Raw genomic sequence first — 25,193 nt, 5'->3', positions numbered from 1 at the left:
TGGAGGTAAATAATGTATTAGAAAAAGGAAATAGTTTCAAACAAAAACAAATCAAAACTCATTTCCCAAGATTCTAGGGGAAAAAGAGTAAACGAACCCTCAAACAAGCAGAAGGAAGAAAATCACAAGGATCCAAAGCAAAGACTAATGAAAATAAAATCAATAAATAAAAACTGGCTCTAGGGGCTGGTGAGATGGCTCAGTGGGTAAGAGCACCCGACTGCTCTTCCGAAGGTCCGGAGTTCAAATCCCAGCAACCACATGGTGGCTCACAACCATCCGTAACGAGATCTGACTCCCTCTTCTGGAGTGTCTGAAGACAGCTACAGTGTACTTACATATAATAAATAAATAAATCTAAAAAAAAAAAAAAAAAAGTATTTAAAAAAAAAAAAAAAAACTGGCTCTAAAGGATCAACAAAACAAACTTGTATCAAGACCAAAAGGGTAGAGAGTGAGAACAGGAGAGAGGAACATCACACAACAACAGTGATTAAATCAAATAGTAGGGGCAGACACCACAAGGACAACACAAAAACACCACAAATAACTTTTCAAATTAATCTGAAAACTCAGACAATGTTTGTCTGAATTTTCTTACTACATCAAAATCCCAGAAGGCAGAGAACTCCCTGCTGGAGCTCCAATGTGTCTGTCATTCTTGATGAGGTGTGACTTTGCAGTGATTCTGCTGCTTCAAGATCACCCACGCTCTTTAGCAGAGCCTGAAGGGTGGCTTTCACTAGTACTATTTACAAAAAGATCTTGTGGAGTCATCACTGTAACCCATGTAAGTTTGTACACTGTGGGTCCTGTGCTGCCTATGGTTAGACAAATGAGTCCAGCTATCACTGAGGGTGTTTCTATCCTTGCACCTCTTGTGTTCGTTCTCTCTCTCTCTCTCTCTCTCTCTCTCTCTCTCTCTCTCTCTCTCTCTCATTGTGGGCTTTCCAGTGTGGACAGATACACGGCATCTCTGTATGACCTTCATACTGACAAAGGATTTTGTGGCGGGCCATGGTAGATGGGAATTCATGAGGCGACCTTGAAGACAGATGAAGATGAGCACAGTACTGGAATGCATTTACCTTATCCATGGGTACCCACAGGATATATTTACCATTACTTCTGAGCCAGTGGGACTCTGAACATGGATTTGGAACTCTTATCCACTAGCTAGTGGATTCCAGTAATCTCTCCAATTTTTTTTTTTTTCTTCCATCCCTTTCTGGTTTCTGGCCCTTGGGAGTCCAAAATTTTATTACAGTTACTATGAAGAATCCCAGGGGGAGATTTATAGATCCCTGAACTTACAAAAGTGAAATGAAAGTATTATAAACAATTAGATTCTGAATCTTTTAGTAATTACCTAAAGAACTACTGTAATACTATAGGAGGAAAACATCTCATTGGAGCATTATTATTAAACACTTTCACAGAAGAATACAAGAGTATGAGTCTAGTTGAGCCAGTAGAAAGAAGGTTGGCATAAAAACATTTTAATTAAAAAAGTTGGCAATGGCCGGGCGTGTGGCGCACGCCTTTAGTCCCAGCACTCGGGAGGCAGAGGCAGGTGGATTTCTGAGTTCGAGGACAGCCTGGTCTACAAAGTGAGTTCCAGGACAGCCAGGGCTATACAGAGAAACCCTGTCTCGAAAAACCAAAAAAAAAAAAAAAAAAAAGTTGGCAATGGGGATAGAGATGGTTCAGCAGTTCAGAGAACCAAGTGCAGTTCCCAGCACCCACATCAAGCAGCGTAAGAATACTTTTAACTCCAGCTCCAGGGGATCCAACACTTTCTTTGGCTTCTGCAGACATTTGCACTCATGTGTGTATATCCCCCCCCCCCAAATACACAGAAATAAAAAAAGAAATCTTTTTTAAAAAATATAACAATGTAAAAGTCCAGTCACGGCAGACAGTTTTTTTATAGTAATGAAGAAAGCATTTACCACACTCTTTGGACTTGTGCACATAAATTCCACTTTCAGGAAAGTTGTGAAAAACTGTATGCAAAAAAACTGGGCAGAAGCTTGTCTTTTTTTGTTTGTTTTTTTGTTTGTTTTTCTTCAAGGCAGGGTTTCACTGTGTAGCTCTGGCTGTCATGGAACTCTGTAGACCAGGCTGGCTTTGAATTCACAAGAGATCCAAGTGTCTCTGCTTCCTGAGTGCTGGGGCTAAAGGTGTGGACCACAGGCCTCGGAAGAAGCTTTTAAATAAAGAAACTGCATTAAGGATTGGGGAGATGGCTTCATGGGTAAAGCCCTTACTGTGTAAGCATGAGAACCTGAGTTTGACTCTTGCACCCATGTAAAGCTGCATACAGTATCAGCAACTGTATGTAATCTTAAGTGAACCTACAGCGAGTTGGGAGGCAGAGCTAGGAGAATCCCTGGAAACTCTGGGACCAGCTAGCCTGGTCCATATACACTGGTAAACAACTAATAGATTTGGCTGCAAACCACAAAAAGACTCCCACCTCAATCAAGGTGGAAACAAAGACTGTCACTTGAGATTGTCCTCTGACCTCCACATGGACACTGTGGTACCTGACACCCAAATTCACACACACACACACACACACACACACACACACGAACATGTGCATACTACACATACACCATACACAAAGATTAAAAATTGCATTTATAAATAATTTGTTTTAGAATACAGCAAGTCTGCGGTTACAGCAGATTAACAATCCATGCTGCTCACAAGACACCTACATCTCGGTTGCCAATAAAAGGCTATACAGCTAAAGCCCATTTCCAGGCAGACTGCCTAGCTCTGTGCCAAGGACCACCCCAGCCAGGGAGGGGGGCCCTGGAATGAGGGTCCTCGAAGCTAGGTGGGTAAGGATTCGGCGGTGACAAACAGAAACAAGCACAGAGGCAGTTTGAATCTGAGTGTCTGGAGGTGTAAGGTCTAGGGGATGTGCTAGGTGATGACGGTCTTCTGGCTAGCAGAGTCCCTAAGTGGCACAGGAGATCACACAAGAGCCAGAGAGTGCATGTGTACACTTGCTTGGTATTCTCCTTATCATAAAGCCACTCCAATCAAGGGAGCTCCACTGCAACACCCTTAGCTGTTAATAGTCCCAGTTGCTTCCCCAAAGCCATACCTCTAAATGCCAAAGTGCACATTCGCCCAGTGCCCCACAACTGAAATTTCGTGGAACACAAGTTTGTTACTTAAAAACCTCATAAAAAAGAGAAAAATAATTCACTGGCAAATTCTAGCCAACATTTAGAGATGAACGAATACAAATTCTGCACAATATAGAAGGAGATGATAAAGAAACACCTTCCATTTTTTTAACGTCAGTAGGATGCCGATACCCAAACCAAAACCAGCACAAAACAGTACCAAAGCTAAACACTAAGGTCAGGGTCAGGCTGGGTGGCATAAAATTTTAATCCCAGCACTTAGGAAGCAGAGACAGGCCTACCTCTGAAAAGTTGACTTCTGACCTCAACATGGACATGCACACATGCACATGTACACACATACACCCATGCACACACAAAGTAAACAAACATAAACAAAAACACTTTAAGATGCTTAAGTGGGGAGGGTTGCTGAAGAAATGGCTCAGTGGGTGGAGGTGCTTACTACCAAGCCTGACAGCCTGACTTCCATCCCCAGCATCCACATGGTGGGAACGGGAGAACCAACTTCTGCGAGTTGTCCTCTGATATTCATAGGAGTGCTGGGCATACAGTGTAATTAATAACACAAATAATTAATAAAGAGCAACAACAAAAACCTAAAGACTAATTTCCTTCACGTGTACAGACACCCAAGTCCTAAACTAAATAACGGCATACACTTTAGCAGTATATAAAAAGTTACAGATTGGTGCTGGAGAGATGGCTCAGCGGTTAAGATCACTGTCTGTTCTTTCAGAGGTCCTGAGTTCAATTCCCAGCAACCACATGGTGGCTCACAACCATCTGTAATGAGATATGATGCCCTCTTCTGGTGTGTCTGAAGACAGCAACAGTGTACTCATATATATATAAGAATAAATAAAAATCGACCTTTCAACTGTGACATGTCCTGAGCCTCAGCCTCTCTCTGCACCTTTTCTCTTATGACTCCTACAAGTTCTGTAGCCCAGAACTTGCCCTTGAGCTCCAGACTGATAAATTCAATTGCCTATGTACCGGTATAGATGGCCTCCTGTACCTGTGAGCCCCAAACCACCAATTCAACCAAGCACAAACCATAATTATTTGGTTAAAAGAAACAAAAACAAAAAACCCACTGACATTGTACTGAACATGTAGTCTGTTCCTTAGTGTTACTTATTTCTTAAAAAGTAGTTACAATGCTTACACATCATTTATATATGTAATAAATTATACTATATATAACCTAGACATAATGTGGCACCTGTGTGGTGGGTACATATGTCCTAGAAGCTATTCCCTAGACACTGAGCAGTGACTGGTGACTATTTCTAGATAAGCATTTTCAATCAAACATGTCCACCCTGCTGTTTTCATTGCTCAAACCCGTCTGTCTGTCTGTCTTCAGTAAACAGAAACTCCATTCTCCTAGTTGCTTAGGTCAGTATTACTGGGGCCAACCCTTGCCTTCTTTCATATCTAATCCCAATCTACCAGCAAATCCTGTTATCTCTTCCTTTAAAGTGTCTCCACCTTCTGTCCTTTTCCTGCTTCCTCCACTGGCACAATCCTGGCCTGCGTCACCCTTTTACCTGGGTTATTACAACAGCTGACAACCTGGCCTTCCTGTCTTTCTTGTACTATGCTCGTCTCCTACATAAGGCTTATGTAAGCAAAGCCTGCATGCAAATGTCACAACAGAACAGTGCAGTAAGAATCAGTGCTCTGTCCTCACTTGCTACTGCCCGTTCAGAGAACACTAAACCCTTACTCGTGCCTACCCGTGCCCACGTGACACGGTCCCTCCATACTCTTCTGGCTTTATGTCTAACTACCTTCTGGCTTCTATCACTCTGGTATACCATCTTTTCAAGTCCTCAAAACTGCAAACAAGGGTGTGAAGTTGGTTTTCTCATTATCTGGAAAGACAGCTTATGGCTTGTTCTCTAACTCCTTGCAAGCAACCAAATGTTACTTTATCCTCTCCGAAGGGCATATATAACATACTTCTATGTGACCAACTTACATTTTCTCAAGCCCATGCATTCTCTACCCGCTGGGCTTCCTGGATTTTTATGCAAATCATTTTTTGTTTCATTTTATACTTGCATGTCCATTTTCCTCTTCTCTAGAAGGCAAGCTCCCAAGGACAGGGACAGCTTGTCTATTTTCCCAGAACAGTGCTTCAAACACAGATGCTCAGAAATTATTCACTGAATGAAGGAACCTTTGGCTAATACGTGAAGAATTTGGGATCAGGTGATTTGACTGAGTCAGACCTTGACTGAATTCTAGTTTTGCCATTTCCTGGCTATGCCCAAGCAGCTCTGGACAGGTAACTCACTCGCATCTCACGTGTTCTCATTATCAAATGGTGATAGCAATCCCCGTGCCAGAGCACTGTTGTTAAGGACTGACATTTAAAATAGTAACATGCTGGATACATAGACTTAGTACAAAGGGTACTCAGAACATGAGTTACTCAGTACTCAGGAACTATTTAGATGAGGTCTCAAAAGCCCTAGCTTTTTTTTTTTTTTTAAAGTGGGGTCTTAAAAGCTGGTCTGGAATTGACTACACAGGCCAAGCTGGCCTGGAACCCTCAGGAGAACCACCTGCCTCTGCCTCCCTATATCATTATAAGGTGTTGATTTGTGCATCAACTCACTCAATCAGCTATGAATTCAGCTTTGATTCCAGATGCTGGGACACACTTAGATACACTCTCTTCATTCAGATCTTAGCTCTGTGAGCTTGAAACTTATGTGATCACCACATTCAGATCTTAGCTCTGTGAGCTTGAAACTTACGTGATCACCACACCTCTGTAACCTGTTTCCTCAGTTGCTAAACCGTGAGACGATAACACCTACCTCATAGCTTTGAAAAGTGTCTAGCACATAGAAACTTCTCAACTACACTAGCTATGATCATGATGCACTCCAGGTGAAGAAGGGTCAAAGCATGTATATTAGGGACAGAGAAGTTAAGAAAACCAGGCATCAACTATAGGAATGTCTTTTAGGCTGGGAGGGGACTCACATCTAATAAGTTCAACAACGTCAGGGAGTTGTAGGTATGTGTGTTGGGGGGTGCACGCACAGAGGACTTCCAGTGTCCCGCTCAATCACTCTCCAGCTTATTCTTTTGAGACTGAGTCTTTCACTGAACCTGGAGTTAAGCAGGCATCTAGCAAGCTCCGGCGATCTTCCTGTCTCAGCCCCAGAGCACTGGAGTTACAGACCTGGCCCACCAACTTGGGCTTTTTAATGATGGGAACTCAAATCCTCATTCTTGCATGGCAAGCACTTGGAGCCATCACACCCTTCCAAAAAAAAAAAAAAAAAAGGTGTGTGTGTGTGGGGGGGCCAGTCTCAGTAGAGGTCAGTAGACGGCGCAGTTCCACCAGGTGAGAAAAGGGGTATCACTTCGGAAGTCAGACCAGGAACCAAGGTGGGGAGCCCTGCCAAGAGTTAGTGTCTTTAAAGGAACTAGAGGAGCGCGGGGGAGGGGGGCCCAGGCACGGAGAGAGGTGTGGCCTAGGCCAGCCACCAGAGCGACGCGGCCCTTCCCACACCCAGCTCCCGCGCTTCCTGCCTCAGTGTGTCCTAAGGATTCGTTTCTGGACGCTCCTAAGCGTCTGGGCTCCCTCACACTCCCGCCACTCTTACCTCGTCTTCCAGTCTTTCCCTCACTCTCCCGCCTCCTGCAACCTAGGCGGAAATGACGACTAAGTAGTGCGTCGCGCGGCGCCAGAAAGGTTCTGCTGGAGCGGGAAAAAGGGTTCCGGTGAGGCTCACTGCGCAGGCGCGCGGGCGCGAGCGGTTAAAGCGCATTTTCGGTGTTTGAGGACCTGGATTTGTTCCCTCGGCTGGCTGGCTCGAAGTCCCCCTCAGCAGGGACCAAGGATACTGCCGCCTCCTAAGGATCGTTTTCCTCCGGCTCCGAAGCCTCTCGGCGCCCGGCTTGGCCCTTGCCCTTTGACCCCCGTGGCGGCGGGGTGAGAGGTCGGGTGGCCATCTTGTGGCGGCGGCGCGGGCGGCTGTTACTGCGGAGACCTGTCCCCTCCCCCCACCTGGTACCCCGAGCTGTCTGTCAGTCGGCGGAGAGCCCTGCAGCCTGTCAGCGGAGGCCTGGGCCGAGTGCGGTCGCTTTCCCCGTCTCATCGGGCGGCCCGGGCTGCTCCCCACCACCGCCACCATGTCCTCCTTCTCAGAGTCGGCGCTGGAAAAGAAGCTCTCAGAGCTGAGCAACTCTCAGCAGAGCGTGCAGACCCTCTCCCTGTGGCTCATCCACCACCGCAAGCACGCAGGACCCATCGTCTCCGTGTGGCACCGCGAGCTCCGCAAAGGTGATCACTCGCACCCCGGCTCTCCCATAGCTGTGTTCCCTCATCCACTCTCCCGCAGCCCTGTGGCTCCTTAAACCTTGTTTTGCAGGCCTGGGGCTCTGATGGAGGGTCTGAGGTTGGAAACGGTGTTATTTTATGACTTGGAGAGGGAAACTGAGGCCCGGTAAGGTATGGGAGATTCGTCTGAAGTTCCAAGGGCGCAAATGCCCAGACTTGAAGTTACTCAGCTCCTTCCCTCATCAGGCTCCCCCCTCACACCTTACGACAGTTGTTTTTGTTTTTGTTTTAAATCGTGGCTGTGTTTGGAGCTGGGAGCCCCGTGTTGGGCATTTGGAATACGATCCAGCTGTCTCTGGGTCAGACTGCCCACATTGAGACCTGGTGCAAACGTGTTCTAGCTAAGTGATCCTGGGAACGTTTCTTCATATCCCTGTGCCGGTGTATTCTGATCTGTAAGACGGATACAAACTTACCTGTACTTCCAAAGCCTAGACTCCGTGTTAGTTACTATCCATAGACTTGAGTACAGGCTGGTAAATTGGGTAGCCTTCTGCACTTGCCACCAAATTCAGACTCTCACGATATTCCCCGAGCTCTACCTGTTTCTTGCCAGGCCCTGTGTTGGATGCAAGTTGTTTCTGGCCACTGTCTGGAAGTTAAGCCTGTCTGTCACTGAACCCAACAGTTTAACCTCTATGTCCTTTATTCCTTATATAGAAAATAGAGATGATTGTAGTTTATGTTATTGTGGCTTTATCATGTGCTGCTATCTTTATGCGGGTTGCTTTTGTTTTTGCATTGGGACAGAACCTTTAGCCTTTACTGGTCTGGAACTCCCTATGTAGACCAGGCTGGCCTCGAACTCAGATCCACCTGCTTCTGCCTCCCAAATGCTGGGATTAGCGACTTGTGCCACCATACTAGATGGTTCTTTGTTTTTTTCTTTTGTTTGTTTTTGTTTGTTTTGTTTTTTAATTCTTGGGGTTTTTTGAAGTAGGAATTTTACAGATGGGGAAAACACAGGGCTCAACAAAGCCGATTCTGGTAAGAAGCCAGGCTAATCCAGGAAGCATTTTAGTGTGCTGTGGGCACAGTGCAGGCTTCCATAGACGTGGTGAGTTAGGACTGGTGAACGCCCACTGTACTGCTTGGTCTTTGCCTTCAGGCTGCTACACCCAGGTGTGGAGCGGAGCAGCGGGCAGGTACAGTGCTAACTCACACTGTGCTGCCTTCCTAAGCAGAAGTCGGAAGAGTTCTACAACTGCTTGGCTGTTGTAGGCGAGGAAACTGAAATGGAGAGTGCGATAGTCAAAGTCTTTGAACTGACGAGGCTCCATGGCAGGCACCAAACTCGAGGGTTTTTCAGGAGACTCTAGACTTCTTGAAGAGCCTCCCAGTTATGATTTGCTATTCTGACATAGGATTTCCTTCAGCCCTCTGGGGCAGTTAGGTAGAGCCTATCTACAGCATCTGTGGAGACAGAAGAAAACTGTTTGTGACCTTTGCTGAATTCCCTTTGGCAGACAGAGTCTCTTGATCATCTTGAAATCATCAGCCCATCTCAGACTTGTGAAGCCTTCCTTCTCAATTCCTCACATTTATTTATTTATTTATTTATTTAGAGTCCTAGAAAAATAGCCATTTAGAGAAGTCTTTTGTTGCTGAAGCTCCTTTATTGATAGTCTTATCTGGTGGGCCTTACATAGCAAGTAGGCTGGCATTCTTATCCCCATTTCATAGAAGATACAGCAAGACCAGTGGCTTGTTCAGCAGTCTAAACTGGACATGGGCCCAGGGAGGACTGCTACCAAGACTTAATGCTTTTTCAGGTACCTAGTGCCTCAGTGACTTTAAGTCCATTTTATCCTCTGCTATCCCATCCCACCACTTGCCTTTACTTCATTTTACTTCTATCTCTTTCTCTAGGTTTGTTTTGTCAGGACCCTGTAATGCATTTAGAATTGTGCCTATCACACAGTTAACAATTAGTTTAGTAGTTTAGTTGTACTTCTGATAATGTTTTTATGTTTGAGTAAAGAGAGGACCCTAAATGGGATTGGTTTAACTATCTGTGGCAATTTCAGAGCTGTGTCTCTGTTTTCCACAAGGCAGCACATAGGTTATTTCTCCACTGGTGAACTGAGCCAATTCAAGCCAGATTAGATTATATTAAAGGCTGGTTTATTGGGAAGCTGCTCTAGGGCAGTTTGGTTTTGGACCTGGGACTGGGAACTGAGGTGCATATTTTACATATCAAAACAGACGTGGCCTTCAGGTTCTCCCAGCATCCCTTAGTCCCTACCTGGCATACCCTGTCCCAACCCTGAACTTTCCAGGCCAGTCTCTGTGCTGCTCTTCTCCTAAAGGCTCGTGCCTATTAATCCAGACATTTTAGTCTCTCTCTCCTCTCTGCTTGAGCACACTTTCTCCACCCACCCCTAACCCCATAGTGACTTCCCTGGCCTTCCTTGGGGCCAGTGAATTTTTCCTGTGAGGAACAGCTTCCCAATAAACCAGCCTTTAATATATTCTAATCTGGCTTAAATTGGCTCATTTCACAAGCAGAGAAATAACCTAACAACAGTCACTATCTACATGTGGCTATTGGACATTTAAGATGGTGACAAGCCGGGCGTGGTGGCACACGCCTTTAATCCCAGCACTCGGGAGGCAGAGGCAGGCGGATTTCTGAGTTCGAGGCCAGCCTGGTCTACGAAGTGAGTGCCAGGACAGCCAGGGCTACACAGAGAAACCCTGTCTCGAAAAACCAAAAAAAAAAAAAAAGATGGTGACAAAGGAATAAATATATATAATCGACGGATTCAGTTCCTCGGTTTTATTAGCTCTTTATTAATTAAGTGTTGACTGGCCACCGTGGTTGATGGCTCCTAGGTTGAATCTAGCAGAACTAGAGTTCTTCCCCAAGCAGTAAGATATGTATTCATCTCCTATCCAGCTTCCCTTGTGAACTGATAACACCCCTACATTAAAATAGAAAAGGGTTTTGTACTCTGACACTGAAACTGACTAGCCCCTTGCAATTGAAATAGCCATCTGTGCCTATGAAGGAGTTTTCCTTGTCTTAGACCTTACCCCAGTCTTTGAGTTATCACTAAAGTACTTACAAAAATTATTTCCTCTCATTTGGGAATCACTTCTGTTTTTAATGTGTTAATTAATTTTAGTATTAATTAGTACTTTTAGAGTGTAAATAGAACTTCTTTATGGAATAGTTGGGTATTAACAGTGCTATTAGCTGCTTGCTTGTTCTATCTATCTGTTTTGAGGCAGGCTCTTAGTATGTAGCCCTGGCTGTCCTGGGTCTTGCTTTGTTGACCATACTGGCTTAAAACTCCCAGAGGCCTACCTGTCTTTACCTCCCAAATGCTAGGATTAAAGGTGGGTGTGGCTAAGATGAATTATTTTTAATGTTTGTTACTGTGGCCACAATGTAGGTAGTTTCTTTTTCCAGAATACTTTGTAGTCTTTCTCTACAGATCAACATTTTAGATTAGCCAGTCTTTTAAACTTCACTCAGCAAGGAGGGGGGAAGATAGGTTTTGTCATATTGTCACCCAGAATTGGAGTAGTGGGAAGTGTGTACTGTGTGTCGGCTGTGTCACAGTGCTTCTACACACAGGGTACTTGTATTTCTCTTTAAGGTGCCCAGTGTGATTTAGGCCAGAAGAAGGCATTGGATCCCTTGGAACTGTAGTTAATAGGTAATTGTGAGCTGCCACATGGGTTCTGGGAACTAAATTTTGGTCCTCTGGAAAAGCAGCCAGTTGCTCTTTTTCCAAGATAGGGTCTCACTATGTAGCCCTGACTGGCTGGGAACTGACAGAGAGAAAGATCTGCCTTCCTCTGCCTCCCAAGAGCTGTGATCAAAGGCATATGTCAAGCCCAGCTGTAGGACTGAGTTATTGTTGTTGTTGTTTTAATCAAAATAATAGTTTGTTGTTATTTCTTTAAAAAATTCTGGCTGGGCAGTGGTGGTGCACACCTTTAATCCCAGCACTCGGGAGGCAAGGGCAGGCAGATTTCTGAGTTTGAGGCCAGCCTGGTCTACAGAGTGAGTTCCAGGACAGCCAGGGCTACACAGAGAAACCCTGTCTTGAAAAGCCAAACAACAACATTTTAAAAAACTGAAAGGAAAGCTGTAGTAACCCTTATCTGAGTGACCACACCATACATGCTGAGATTAGGTACCTATGAGAACTAAGACCTTTAATGTGTTTAAGTATTGCTCTTTTCTATTTTCACTCTTCATTTTATTTTGTTTAATTCATATGACATTTTAATTGCATCATTTTTAAAATTAGTTCCTTTATTTTTTTGAGATTATAATATAATCATGGTTTCTCCCTTCAAACCTTCCCATATACCATACCCTTCTTGCTCTCTTTCAAATTTATTCCCCCCCCCCTTTTTTGTTTTTGTTTTGTTTTGTTTTTTAGTTTTTCGAGACAGGTTTCTCTGTGTAGCCCTGGCTGTCCTGATACCCACTCTGTAGACCAGGCTGGCCTCAAACTCAGATATCAGCCTGCCTCCCAAGTGCTGGGATTAAAGGCCTGTGCCACCACACCCAGCTCCCCTTTTTTTATTAATCATTATTATACACACATACACATATATGTATATGTGTATGTGTATATATATGTGTGTGTGTGTCTCTATAATGTTACTGGTATGTGTGTTTTCAGGGCTGACCAGGCTGACCATTTGGTATTTGATAAACAATTGGTGTGTTCTTCCCTGGGGAAGACTGTTTCTCCCTCTCTCAACATTTCTTGGTTGCCTGTAGTTCTTTGTGTAGGGTGGAGGACTTTCCTCTGTCCATGTTAGCATATCTATTTTGTTCTTAATTTAGATTGTCATGTTGATGAGACTATGAGTGTAGCTTCCAACTCTAAAAATCTTTCTGCTCTTTCTCATGCTCCCTGAGCCTTGGGTGCAAGGGTTGTTTTGTAGATGTATTCATTGAGACTGGATTCCACAACTACATTTTGATTGTGTAATGGTCTCAATCTATTGCAAAGAAAAGGTCTTTTGACGGAGTATGAGGACTACACTTATCAGGCCCTGGAGAAAGATGCACACCTATAAGAGTGTTCTTAACTACTGAATCCCCAGTCTTTTGCTGTAGTGCTGTATTTGTAACAGTAAGACACTGTATCAACTATTGATACTTTTTTGGGGGTGTGGGGGGGTTTCAAGACAGGGTTTCTCTGTCCTGGAACTCACTTTGTAGACCAGGCTGGCCTCGAACTCAGAAATCCGACTGCTTCTGCCTCCCGAGTGCTGGGATTAAAGAGTGCTGGGATTAAAGGCATGCGCCACCATGCCCGGCTAACTATTGATACTTTTATCTTGACCTTTTTTTTTTTTCTCTTTTTGAGACAGTTTCAATATGTTGCTCTGACTGCCTTGGAACTTGCTTGCACTATGTAGACCAGGCTGGCCTCAAACTCATAGAGATCTATCTATTGCTACCTTTCCAGTTCTGGGATCAAAGGCATGAACCACTATGCCTGGCTTTGTTTTGCTTTTGAATAATCATTAAGATAAGTACAGGTTTTTCACAATCTTTTCAGTTATTTATCTAAATTATGTTATTATTAGATGGCTAATGAATGTAGTTCAATATCTCCCTGTCTAAATGCTCAGCCAGTCATATTGATACCCTGTCTCAAAAAAAACAAAACAAAACAAAACACTATAATGTGCTTTTAAAACCCTATTTCTAATTATTTTGTAGCTTTAAAATATCAAGTCTTCTGCCTGCTGTGCTTTTTAAAAGTGTTTTTTCTTTCTTTTTTTGAGAGCAGTGGAGTGAAGACTAGGTACACAGTTGTGTATAAATCGGCATAAGTACTGCTAGAGTTATCAATATAGCTCTGAAGAAAACTTAGTGTTTTGAAACATTTTATTATATTCATATTTATTTCTTTTAAAAGAAAACTGAGACCAAAAATGGTAGTGATATAACTTTAGGGTTGAGAACTTATGTGCATAGAAGCCAGAAACTTCAGTAATGTTCCCCCAAGCAACTGTAATTCAGGTGGGTTACATGACGCTTTTATGGTTTAATATATGATACCATGTAGAGTAATAGAAACAGTGCATTTTGTATGTGTAACAAAGAAGAATTGTGGGTTTTGTAGGAGCTATAATTTTGCATATTCTGATTTGAGATGTGTATAAATTTTCAACAGTAATACAGCATTTTTTTTCACGTTTGTGTTTGAGATTAACATTTATTGGTACATGTGGAGAATCTTCTGGACTGTAAAGTCAGTGTCACTGGCTGGCTATGGCTGTTGGCATCTCAAAAAAAGATTCTTCGTTGAGAGCATCAGTTGCAAGATTGTCCTTCAAAGTTGAATCCTAACTCCCGTGTTCTCTCTAGAATGTTTGGTAATGAAGTAGAATGTTTGTATTTGAAGTAGACTTCCTCATAGTACAGTAAATGAACACTTTGGTTTAGCATTAAGATTGACAGCTTATCTTTATTTTTGATGCCAATTAATTACCCTGGTTAAAGTAATACAGAAATGAAGCTAATGTTTTCTTGTTTTTTTTTCTTCCAAAATTGTTGTCCCAGATGTGCAAGTTAGACTTCAAAGAATTCCTTTATTTATTCCATTGTTTTATTCAGATAACTTCCTAACTCTCTGAGGTACACTGTACCCACATTAGTATTCTTTTTGTGTGCAGGGAGACAGGGGAGGAGAGAGAGAGAGAGAGAGAGAGACAGACAGAGAGATAGACAGACAGACTGCATTTGCTTGCTGTGTGCAGGGACATATGTGTGTGGAGCCCAGAAGTTGATGTTTAGTCACTATCCACCTTATATACCAGGGTAGGACCTCTCATGTAAACCCAGAGCTCACCAATTTAGGTGAGCTAGTTGCCAGCTCGCTTCAGAGAACCCACCTCCACCTTATTTTACTTGGGTACTAGGGACCCAAATTTCAGTCTTCATGTTTGTGTGACAAGTACCTACCTGCTAAGCTGTCTTCTCATATCTAATGTTCTTTAGTAATTGCCTAACAATCACTAATTAGAGTTTTTTGCTATAAGTTTTAAATTGTCCTTTCTTCTTTTTTTTCCCTAGCCAAATCAAATAGAAAGCTTACTTTTCTATACTTAGCAAATGATGTCATCCAAAACAGTAAAAGGAAAGGACCTGAGTTCACAAGAGAATTTGAATCTGTGCTTGTGGATGCTTTTTCTCATGTTGCCAGGTATGTTTTCTACTGGGGGCTTTTATATTTTCCACTTTTTGTTCTGTTGTTTTTGTGATTTCCTTTGCAAATGGACAATGTTGTACTTTACAGAGTGCTGGGAAGACCAAATTATTTTCTGGGCCCTTAACTATCATCTCAGACATGTAAATACTTTGAAACACTAAAGAGATTCATTCTGGTACCAGAAACACGTTTTTCTCCTCTGAATTCACTCACTGGATAACTTTTTCAAGTACATTTTCCATGGCTGAGTTGTCTCATTAGTTTATGATCAAACACCAGAGCTAGTTCTGCAAAGGAGCAGTTCACTCTCCTTCGCAGTGTCTCTTCAATAGCGGAGACTGGTTTGAGACTTAATTTCCCCCTCTTTCTAGTCTGCTGAAAATAGTAGTCATTGCTGTCATACAAAAGTAGTCATATAATGTGTGGGAAAGCAGGTGCTTGAGCTGCATGGCTGTGAATCTGCAACTTGGACTGCAGAGTGCTGCACCATGGAGCACACAGGCAGCGGGATAGAAAGCTCACGCCTGCTAAACTTCCATAGCACTCGGGCTTGTTTGTAGGTGTGAGTTAGATTCCCAGGAGGAAAATTTAGTTTTTTGTTCGTTTTTGTTTTTTGTTTTGACAGACTATTATGTTCGTAAGTATGCACAAAAATACATAGATCTTTGCAAAAGAAACCATGAAGAGTGGAAATGAGACTAGTGTATTAAACAGAAATGTTTGGAGTCTAAGAAGGTGTTATGTGGGAATTGAAGTGAGTATTCTTTGGAGGATTTGAAATGTTTAAAGGAATAAAATTAGTAGTCCAAAATGTTAAAAACCACATCGAGCTTTCGGAAGCTGGAGGGTTTTGCTTGAACCTGTGGTGCTGGTTTCTGATGAACATGGGCACTGAAGCGGCAGAATGTATTAGGAACTTGAAGGAAATGACTGATTCTTCAAACAGTTGGTAAGCTGAGAGAAGCTATCTGAAATTGGAGTCTGGGGTTGGCTGTTTTGATAAGGCTTAGCTGGGTGCCTTAGTGTGACACTGTTCTGTCTCACGTGCCATGTGAGTAGCCTTGGGTGTGTAAGTTAAGTTTCTGAGCCCAAGTTTCCTATCTTGTTAAAAGGCAGGGAGCTTTTAGAGTCCAGCTCCGTGTTTTACTCATCCATTTTCATGTCCTGTACTCCAGGCAGGAAAGGGCTGCCTTTTCCTAGCTCTTGGGCCAGGCACCTTGTGGTGCTTACAGACAAGGAGTGCACTCACATAGTCTCTCACAGGGTGTTCCAAGACGCAGCAGCACTGCATCTGTCCTGGTGCTGAATAGGGGTGAGTAAATATTCTTTGAGTCAGTTAGGATAATCGTGACTAACTGGGGAAAAGATCTGGTTTAAGGGTACTATCTCTGCTCTATAGGGATAATAAACTAACACTTTTATAAATCTTCACTGTTCTAAATTAGAAAAGGGTAAGTAGAAAGGGCTACAAGGTGGATACCAAGATTCAGAGGGCTTACCTAGCATGAGGGCACGTCTTAAAACTATACAGAAGCCAGGCATAGTAACACACTTCTAGAATTTCAGCACTCAGAGGCCAGCCCAGGCTATGTAGTGAAACCTTGTCACAAAGAAAACAAAGAGATGTAAACAGGAGACATTGGGAAAACATCTGGGCACACTCTACCTGATGTTTCCCAGCTCCTGTCGGTATCCCAGGCTGTTTAAGGTCCAGTTTGGACCATGTTTCAAGGCTTCTTTCCTTCATCCTATCATTAGAACAGAAAGTACAATAGCTACTTTAATACTGTTGTAACTCATCAACCAAAAGTGACTTAGTAAGTGTTCTTGGTGTGCTTTTGCTGTGACCAGATGGTGAACAAAGGTAGCTGACCCATTAATTCCCCAAATAATTAGCAATATTTTTATGATGCTTCTCTACTTTCACTCCCAAGCCAAAAAAACAAAAAAACCAAAAAACTTTGAATTCAGAGAAAGCACGATGTTTATAGGGTAGATTTGATTTGAGTAGTGGTTTAAATAACTAGAGTATGAACATATTATGCTTATGCATACCTTGTTTTCTTTAAAGTTTGGAGGTAGTTACACATTCATTATTCAACATGTGTTTGTTCTATGCCACACACTAATCCAGAGCTTGGGGAACAGCAAGGAGGAAGGCAGATAAGAACAGTGAAGTGAACAAGACACTTTGAAATTATATGGACACAGTTAAGTAGAATAGTGTTCTAGGGTAGGCTCTTCTCCACACATCTTGGGTAAGAAGGTGACATTTGAGAACCTAAGGTGGAAATAATCTTAAGCGGAGCAGGATGAGGTGGATATGGTAAACAAAGTAAGATGTGACCCCAGATGAGATCAGAGAGAGGAAAGGAGTGGTTCCATATTCCCTGGGAGTCTGTTCTGATAGGGTATCAGTCAAGAGCTGTAAGCCAGTGAATGAAAACAAAACAAAACCTAACCATAGAACTAGGATCTTTCCCCCTCTCTTAATCTATTTGTTAATTGTGATGCCAGGGACAGTTCATGAAAAGTTTAACCATTTGTAAAATCATGAGTAAGCACTTTTGGTAAAATTGTACCTGAGCCGGGTGGTGGTGGTGCACACCTTTAATCCCAGCATTGGGAGGCAGAGGCAGGCAGATTTCTGGTTACAGAGTGAGTTCCAGGACAGCCAGGGCTACACAGAGAAACCCTGTCTCCAAAACCAAAAAAAAAAAATTGTACCTGAATGAAAAGTTCACTCCATTAGCAGATATCCCTCTTTTTAGTCAACTATTTTAATGTATGATAAGGCAATAAGTATATATCTTTTTATTATATTGTAGAGAAAGTTTTTATTTTTGTTAATTTTGTTTGTTTGTTTGTGGGTTTTGGAGACAGGGTTTCTCTGTGTAGCCCTGGCTGTTCTGGAACTCACTCTGTAGACCAGGCTGGCCTCCTAAATACTGGGACTAAAGGTGTGCACCACCACCTCCTGGCAAATTAATACTTTTTAAAGGTTTCTATTAGATTCCTTTAAAAAGAAGAAATGACTGAGTGGGTAAAGGCCAGACTAGCTGAATCAGCAATCTCTGGGTACAATTGAGAGACCCTGTCTCAGTTTGTAAGGTAGAGAACAACACACACACACACACATTCACATACTTGCAAACCATATATATGAAAGGCCCGTGTAGAGAATGGGTTGTGAAGGGCAGGGAAGCCTGAGCTCAGAAGGAGTGTTGCTGTGGTGTTGGCTAAGATCGGTTAAGACATTTGCAGTGAGAAGGCTCTCTCCATTTATTGAATGCTTATTTTGTAGTTGGAGTCTTCGCCCTTGTAAAATATACATGATTTCTTGAAAAGGGAGCTGGTATTGAGGCAAGAAAGAGATTTTTGGTGTGAGTCGATGGCTGGTCTGAACTGAGGACTGGGAAAATTTGGTGGAGGAAGTGATTTTTGTTTTGTTTTGGCCATGTTAAGTTTGAGACAGATCGTTAGGTGTTCCAAGTGGCAATTGTGGGTGGACACATGGTTAAACTAGTATCAAGTTCACAGAAACTTAGTTCTTGTTATTTTATGTATATGAGCATTATGTCTATGTGTGTGCCTGCTGTGACCACATGTGTGTCTAGTACCTACAGAGGCCACACAGGGCATCAGATTTCCTGGAACTGGAGTTGCAGGCAGTTGTGAGATTGATTCCATGTGGATTCCAGGAATCAAATCTGGGTCCTCTGAAGCAGCAGCAAGTGCTGTGGTTGCTGAGCCATTTCTCCAGGACCCCTCTCCCCCTAATTTTTTTTTTTTTAAATAAACCCTAAAATTTCATTTGCCATTTGTGTGTATACACACTCATGTGTATGTACATGTGCAAACACATAGAGTTCCAGAAGTCAGGTCACTTCTTCCACCATGTGGAATCCCAGGAATTTAACTCAGGTTGTCAGGCTTGGTGGCCTTTTTTTTTGGTTTTTTGAGACAGGGTTTCTCTTTATAGCTCTGGCTGTCCTGGAGCTCACTTTGTAGACCAGGCTGGCCTCGAACTCAGAAATCCGCCTGCCTCTGCCTCCCGAGTGCTGGGATTAAAGGCGTGCGCCACCACGCCTGGCTTTTTTTTTTTTTTGCTTGGTGGCCTTAATTCTTGATTCTAGACTTAATTTCTTGAGAGGTAAATCAGGAGTTATTGCCAAATACATGATAATTCCTTATTGTTTGTGGGTCTTTAGACTTCTCCAGGTGGGTAATTTCCTGGAGGTATCATGGTTGTTAGGTTTTATTGCGCTCAGGGATACAGAACAATCAGCAAAGGGGAGAGGTGCACGGGTAATTGTGACAGGGCTGTGGGAAGGGACTCAGCACCCAGAGCCTCCTCTAGGATTTGTGGAGGGTGCTTTTGTCACTGTTCCTGCAGAGTAAGTAGGCATTCACTTAGAGCCATGTTGTTCACACAAGTGAGGCACCCAGATCATTTGGGAGTGGAGCAGTGTCCTGATCCCCACTCCCACCCTCACCCCAATCTCCAGGTTCGCTCCTGTCTTAGCTTTCTGTCACTGTGGAAGAACGCCAGAGAGAAACAAGGGATTAAGGATCTAGCTGGGCTCATGGTTGCAAAGGTTTCAGTTCATGCTGCCAGCTCCTCTTCTTCTGGGCTGCAGGGAAGCAGAGCATCATAGCAGGAAGTGTGTAATTGAGCCTCTTGATGGCTTAATAGCAAATATTTTAAAAATACTTTTCATTTAGACAGCTCTCATATACACATTATTATTTATTTGTTTCTTTTGTTTTGGAGACAAGTTTTCATGCTGCCCAAGCTAGCCTTCAAAGAATTTGTGTGGTCAGGAATGGCTTTGAATGGATTCTCCAGCCTTCTCCCTTGAGTCCTGAGATTGCAGGCATGCACCACCATGCCCAGTTTATGCAGTGCTGGGGATCAAACTCAGGGCTTTGTACATGCGAGGCAAGCACATTGCCAAATGATATACATTCCCAGCCTCAAGAATCTCAGTGAACCTGAAAAGGTAGTGCCCCTTCTTTTGTCAACTGCTTTCCTGCTCTAGCCACATCTGATTTTAGGTACCACAATGACGTCTACTTCACCGCAGTGCCTTACTTGAAAACCAGTTTGTTTAACTTATGACTTGAATTACTTTGATGCAGAAGACTTGGAAGTCAAGTATATTTATATAAAAATTTTAAAAATTTATTTCAAAAAAGATTGATTCAGCCAATATGGTGTCTGTGAAGGAAAAAACAAGCCCCTTCACAGAGGCTTCAAGTTGCCTTCAGATGGGAAGAGTAAACAGGTCTCCTGTGCAGCAGGTGAGAGAGATGGGTCGTGTGAAACCCATGAAGGAGCAAGAAGTGCCAGTCTTTGGGACTGGGGAGGTGCTGCTGGTGAGGAGGGAAGGACAGACCTGAGGCCAACTGAGGCATAGCTGACTGAGGCTCTAAGCTGATGACCAGAGTGGATAGGTGAGGTCAGAAAGCCTCCAGGGCTTTGTAAGGACTTTGTTCTGAGAAGAATGGAAAGAAACAAGAGATGCCTTCCCATGGCAGCTAGAATTACTTTATTCAAACTAGAGAGTAGGCTGTAGGAGTGCAAGACTGGAAGCCGGGAGAGCAGTAATGAGGCTATCAGAGAAACCAGTGGAGGGCTGCCCCTTGGGCCGGGTTGTTGGCAGAGGACAGGGTGAGAGTAACTAATTTCTGCATACACTGTGAAGAAAGAGAGTGTCTTAGCACAAACCATAGAGTGCTTGCTTATAGCTGAGCTCTCTAAGATGTAGCAGAAGGGTTTCCCTGTTTCCCTAGAACTGACCTCTGAGTTAGGAAAAAATTAACTTATACATTTCCTGACTTAGTACTTTGATCTCATTTTAGCGGACTTGCTACTAGTAATTTGTAAGTAGGACACTTGGCCAGACCAGGCTGAGTGTTAGCATAAGCTTCACAGAAGTGCTGTCAGTGCAGAGGGTGGGTAGAGTTCCTGTCTGTTGAGTTTGGTATTCTTGATGTTGTTAGTAAACATACTTGACTTCAACCCTAAGATGTGGAGGTTGTTTCCCCTCCCCTTTTTGGCATAGTTTTATATACCTGAGCCTGGCCTCAAACTCACTGAAGCTGAGGCTACGTGACCTTGAATTTCTGATACCCTTCACTTCCCCAGTGCTAGGTTACAGAGTTGAGGATTGAACCCAGAGCTAGGCAAGCATTTTGCCAACTGAGCTACAGCTCAGGTCTCTCTTTTTTGAAAGTTATGTTTTATTTGGGAAGAAGCATGGCCTACTTGTAAGGGGTCATTGAAAAACTTGGAGGAATTGGTTTTCTTTTTTTACTGTGTGATCCAGGTATGGAAATCAGGTTGTCAGGCTTGGAGACAAGCTTATTTATTTGCTGAGCCGTCTTGTGGGTCTCAGGGTGTCTCTTCTTAAGGTGCTCAGTGTTAGATGTTGGCTTTTATGCAGTCTCACTAAACAGAGAGCGCCTAGGAGTGTACATGTGGCAGGGGCCTCTCTTCAGAAAGTCTCATCCTGCTTGTCTGCTGCAGTCTCAGGTATTATGGACCAGAAAAAGATTGCCTGACTTTTTCTTTCAGATAAATATTACAAAGGACTGCATTATTTCCAGAGCTTTCCAAGATTACCCATTAGATACATGAGTGGTAACACAGAGCTCAGACTAAATCCAGTGTTAAAGTTGTTATGGTTGAGACACTTGGCACATATTGTACACACATATTTATGCATGTAGAGGTGTGGAATATTAATATAGCGAATTTAAACACATGTGCTTTAAAAATCTTAAAGGTTTGGCTAATTTTAATGTTCAGTATATGTCTAGGATTGTATTTAAATTGATGTCTTCTTTTTTTTTCCCCCCCGAGACAGGGTTTCTCTGTGTAGCTCTGGCTGTCCTGGAACTCACTTTGTAGACCAGCCTAGCCTCAAACTCAGAAATCCGCCTGCCTCTGCCTCCCGAGTGCTGGGATTAAAGGCGTGCGCCACCACCACCCAGCAAATTGATGTCTTCTAAAAAGCTAAATTGTCAAAATCAATATGGTCAGTTTTGTTTTGTTTTCTGTCTGTTAAAACCAGTCATACAGGCTTTTCCCCTATTTCTTCCACCTTGCAAAGGGGAAAAAGATTCCTTGGGTTGTTGGATGCCTCTTCCTGGCTCAACATGGGAGGAATGTAGTTTCTCTCTCAAGACTGAGCATCCAAGTAACACAGAGTGTACCACATTTTTGTTTTAAGTGTGTAAATCATTTTGGCAGTTGTTGTTGTTGTTTTAAAGTAAATCTGTCCTAATTAAAAACAAAGAATGTAAGCTTATATATATATCTTTTCATCTTTTCTGGACAGAGAGGCAGATGAAGGCTGTAAAAAACCTTTAGAAAGATTGCTGAACATCTGGCAAGAGCGAAGTGTGTATGGCGGCGAGTTCATACAGCAGCTGAAGCTGTCTATGGAGGACTCCAAGAGCCCTCCCCCCAAAGGTAGAACATCACCACATGTTTACAGCTCTTGGTCTTTGCTCCTCCCAGCCCCACGTGAAAAGCTGCAGTGGGGGCTACTGTGGCTGCTGTGATCCACCAGCCGCTTTATGACTGCAGAGGGATGCTCCTGAGCGATGGTGAGAACTTACACAGTGGTGCAAGCGGGCAGGCCCTGGTTCTTTTGCTCACGATGCCATGCTCGCACTCCCTCACTTTCTGTGTGTTCTTCATGGCCCTTCTTGCTCTTTCAGGGACTGTCCTTGTGCAGGGAAGGGAACAACTAAGTTCTTTAGGATTGTGGTTGACTAAAGAGTACCTCATCCTGGCCCTGATGTGGACCTCCGCGGGGCCTTGGATAGGTCTCTCGCCCTTTCAGAACTCAGCTTTATTAGTAATAAATCTGGGCTTATATAGTTTAATGACTATCAGATTACTGTCTATATTGATTATTGATTTTCATCTTTACTGAGCCCAGGGTATCTTTGTGAAGTATATATGTGAATTCTAAAATTCTTAAGAGTCTGTGTTATTTATATCTTTAAAGAGAAAGTTCAGACATTTGGTTTTTCAGTCTCTGGTTAGCCATGGATCATTAGCTGGCATGACATGCTTCACCCTGTTCTGACTTTGTTCATATGTACTGCTGAGGAGTAAGTCTGAGTACCGAGGACTAACCATCTTGAGGTGCCTTTCTGGTTTAAACGAGCCCGCTTTGAGATTCTTCTTCCAGCCCATCTCCTCGTGAGGCTTCTGGTTCTCTGGCCAGGCTGAGTTTCTGAGTGTCCTTTGTAGATGCTTTGCTAGTCCTTTTTCTCTGCACGTGTGCACGTCTTCACCTTTTCACTTGTGGCAATACATTCTTTTTTTTTTTTTTTAAACAACTTCAAACAGGGTTTTAATTCCAAATAAACCACAGACCCAGGTGCCCAGGAGAAAGCAGAACCAAAGCTGATGTGCTGACCAGGGCTGGCAGTGTCAGAATCCAGTGGAGAATTCTGGAAGCTCCTGACCCACTGCTCTTCCTGACTAGGCCTTCTGATGAGCGACTTCATGTGGACAGGCCCTCCCTTTGTGTTTGGGTTTAGGCAGTCTGACTCCAAGCAATAAGGCCTCCAGGCACCACAGTCCTTGGTCCATGAGCAGAGCAGGCCCTCGGGACAGAGGTGGCACAGGTGAACAGCACTTGGCAGGGATGGGCTGGGTGGATGGAATGCGGTGACACTGAGTGCCCAAGGCAGGTCTGGGTTCTCAAAGCACCCCAATGAGGGCCATGGAGGCCATCCCCCAACCCCAGGATTTTCAGAGGGATAAGATTTCAAAGTCTTCATCCTCATAGTCAAAGAACCTCTCCAGTCTCTCTACATCAGAAGAGTCTAGGGACAGGTTCAGGACATCCTGGCAGGCCAGATGGGAAGGCTGCTGTTCCACCAGCTCAAACATGGGCAGGGCACCTCCAAGCTGGGATAGCTTTTTGACTTGCTGACACCAGTCGTTAAAGTCTTCCTCCGTCTTACAGAAAAACCCCACAGCAATGGATGGGTCAAGCTCTCCAATGCCCATCCTACAGGGAGGGTGTTGGCAGTGGAAGCTCTCATCGGGGATAAAGCAGCTGTCAGTCAGCTCCACTGCAGGCTGTGTAGTATGGGGGTCCAGATAGATGAGCTCCTCACCAACGTAGCCAATAAAGTAGTGGGCACTGTTGGGCTTCCCTCCAATAACACCCAGAGACTGGGGCATCATGAAACAGTGCTTCAGCGTCTCCACATAGGCCTCATTGATGTCTGTCAGTCCCAGGCGGAGAGGGATGAGAAGCACTAGTGGTCTCCAAGCCGATGGCCTGTTGGTGACTTCAGCTCCAGCAGGGAACCCATTACAGTGCCTCTCTGAATCAGTAGGAAGTGCAGCTGCCCCAGCACAGGGAAGGTTGGCCCTGCATAACCTTCTGATTTCCTCCATCACCACAGTGTTGTCCATTGCTATGTGAACAGCCAAGGAACTCCATGTGTCGAATACAGCAAGTTTCTTGAGGACCTGGGCAACAGTGTTCGGCCCGTACCACTGGCCTATAGACTTGCCTTCGCCAACTCCCATTTGCGCTATCTGATGGATGGAATAGTAGCTGTCCTTCCTGTCGAGGAAAGCATTGAGGACATTAAAGTAGCTGTCAGGCTGTCTCTTCCGCTGAGTCCATCTCCAATCTCGACCTAAGTGCCGGCATACCAGGGCCTGGGCAAAGATCATCTGTCCACACCGAAGCATGCAACCCCAGCCTGTGTCTGAAGTAGGGCCAGTTCCCCCAATAGCTGGAAAGTTTCTCCTGTATGTAAACCAAAGTCTGGATGCAACATCAGACAAGATTTCGTCCTTCTCTGTGAAAATGCTGTATTTTCTGCCCAGAATCCAAACAGGCTCTGAGGTCTCGGGGAAATCTTCAAATTCAGCAAACTGGAGAGTATCATATGTCAAAGTGGCTGCGTCCATCTTCCCTGTCCGGCTGCCGACTGACCGTGCCGTCGCTCCGGTGGCAATACATTCTTAAAGAATGCCTCTCTGGCTCCCAAGCCTTCCTTGCTGTGGGCCATGTAGCCTCCTGTTTTCTGGTACTGGATACACACTCCTGCTGTCTGAACTCCCAGGACTAGCACAGGCGGCAGTCATATGCCTCAACCCTTTATTTGTACTCTTCACAGTCTTTCCCAGTTCTAAAATTACATATCCTTCACAGTAAACTGGAAGGCTTTCTAAGAAAGTGCTTTTGAGGCTTCTGGCCATTGTTGTTTTACCTAAAGCTGCTAAAAAATGCTCCTGAAAAGCAAGCTTTTTCCTGCTTTAGGTTCTACTAGTGACAGCATTGTGGCCTTTGGGAATTTCACTCTACAGTTTTGAAAAAATATCTAGCATTTTTGCCTATACCCTATACTTCATTCAGTAGTGCTTGGGGAAAGCAAGGAATCTCTTGCCTTAAAGGAAGCTTGAAA

The 25,193-nt window shown here is 43.8% G+C and overlaps 3 protein-coding genes across 5 annotated transcripts in view; 1 reads left to right on the top strand and 2 right to left on the bottom strand.

Annotated features, from left to right (window-relative positions):
- Positions 1 to 6,912, bottom strand: part of Tti1 (TELO2 interacting protein 1) — a 46,963-nt gene extending 40,051 nt beyond the window's left edge. Inside the window, exon 1 of the mRNA XM_021156698.3 lies at positions 6,803 to 6,912. The gene's annotated coding sequence lies outside the window, so the exon portion shown is untranslated. The remainder of the gene's footprint in view (positions 1 to 6,802) is intronic.
- A 94-nt stretch (positions 6,913 to 7,006) lies between these two features.
- Positions 7,007 to 25,193, top strand: part of Rprd1b (regulation of nuclear pre-mRNA domain containing 1B) — a 50,585-nt gene continuing 32,398 nt past the window's right edge. For all 3 annotated transcript variants that reach the window (XM_021155899.2, XM_021155898.2, XM_021155900.2), the window contains exons 1-3: positions 7,007 to 7,482; positions 14,600 to 14,729; positions 22,082 to 22,215. In XM_021155899.2, coding sequence (XP_021011558.1) covers positions 7,332 to 7,482; positions 14,600 to 14,729; positions 22,082 to 22,215 — 415 coding nt within the window. In that variant the 5' untranslated portion in view covers positions 7,007 to 7,331. The remainder of the gene's footprint in view (positions 7,483 to 14,599; positions 14,730 to 22,081; positions 22,216 to 25,193) is intronic.
- Positions 23,284 to 24,730, bottom strand: LOC110289615 (cysteine protease ATG4B). The gene has a single exon (XM_021155897.2). It carries the CDS (start codon positions 24,694 to 24,696, stop codon positions 23,515 to 23,517), a length of 1,182 nt encoding a protein of 393 aa, XP_021011556.1. The 5' UTR covers positions 24,697 to 24,730; the 3' UTR covers positions 23,284 to 23,514.

The sequence above is a fragment of the Mus caroli genome, unplaced genomic scaffold (assembly GCF_978045245.1).
Source record: "Mus caroli unplaced genomic scaffold, Mus_caroli_1 scaffold_2, whole genome shotgun sequence".
In the NCBI taxonomy this organism is placed as follows: Eukaryota; Metazoa; Chordata; class Mammalia; order Rodentia; family Muridae; genus Mus; species Mus caroli.
Note: the sequence above shows the minus strand (reverse complement) of the source record. Positions and strands in the feature narration are given on the sequence as shown.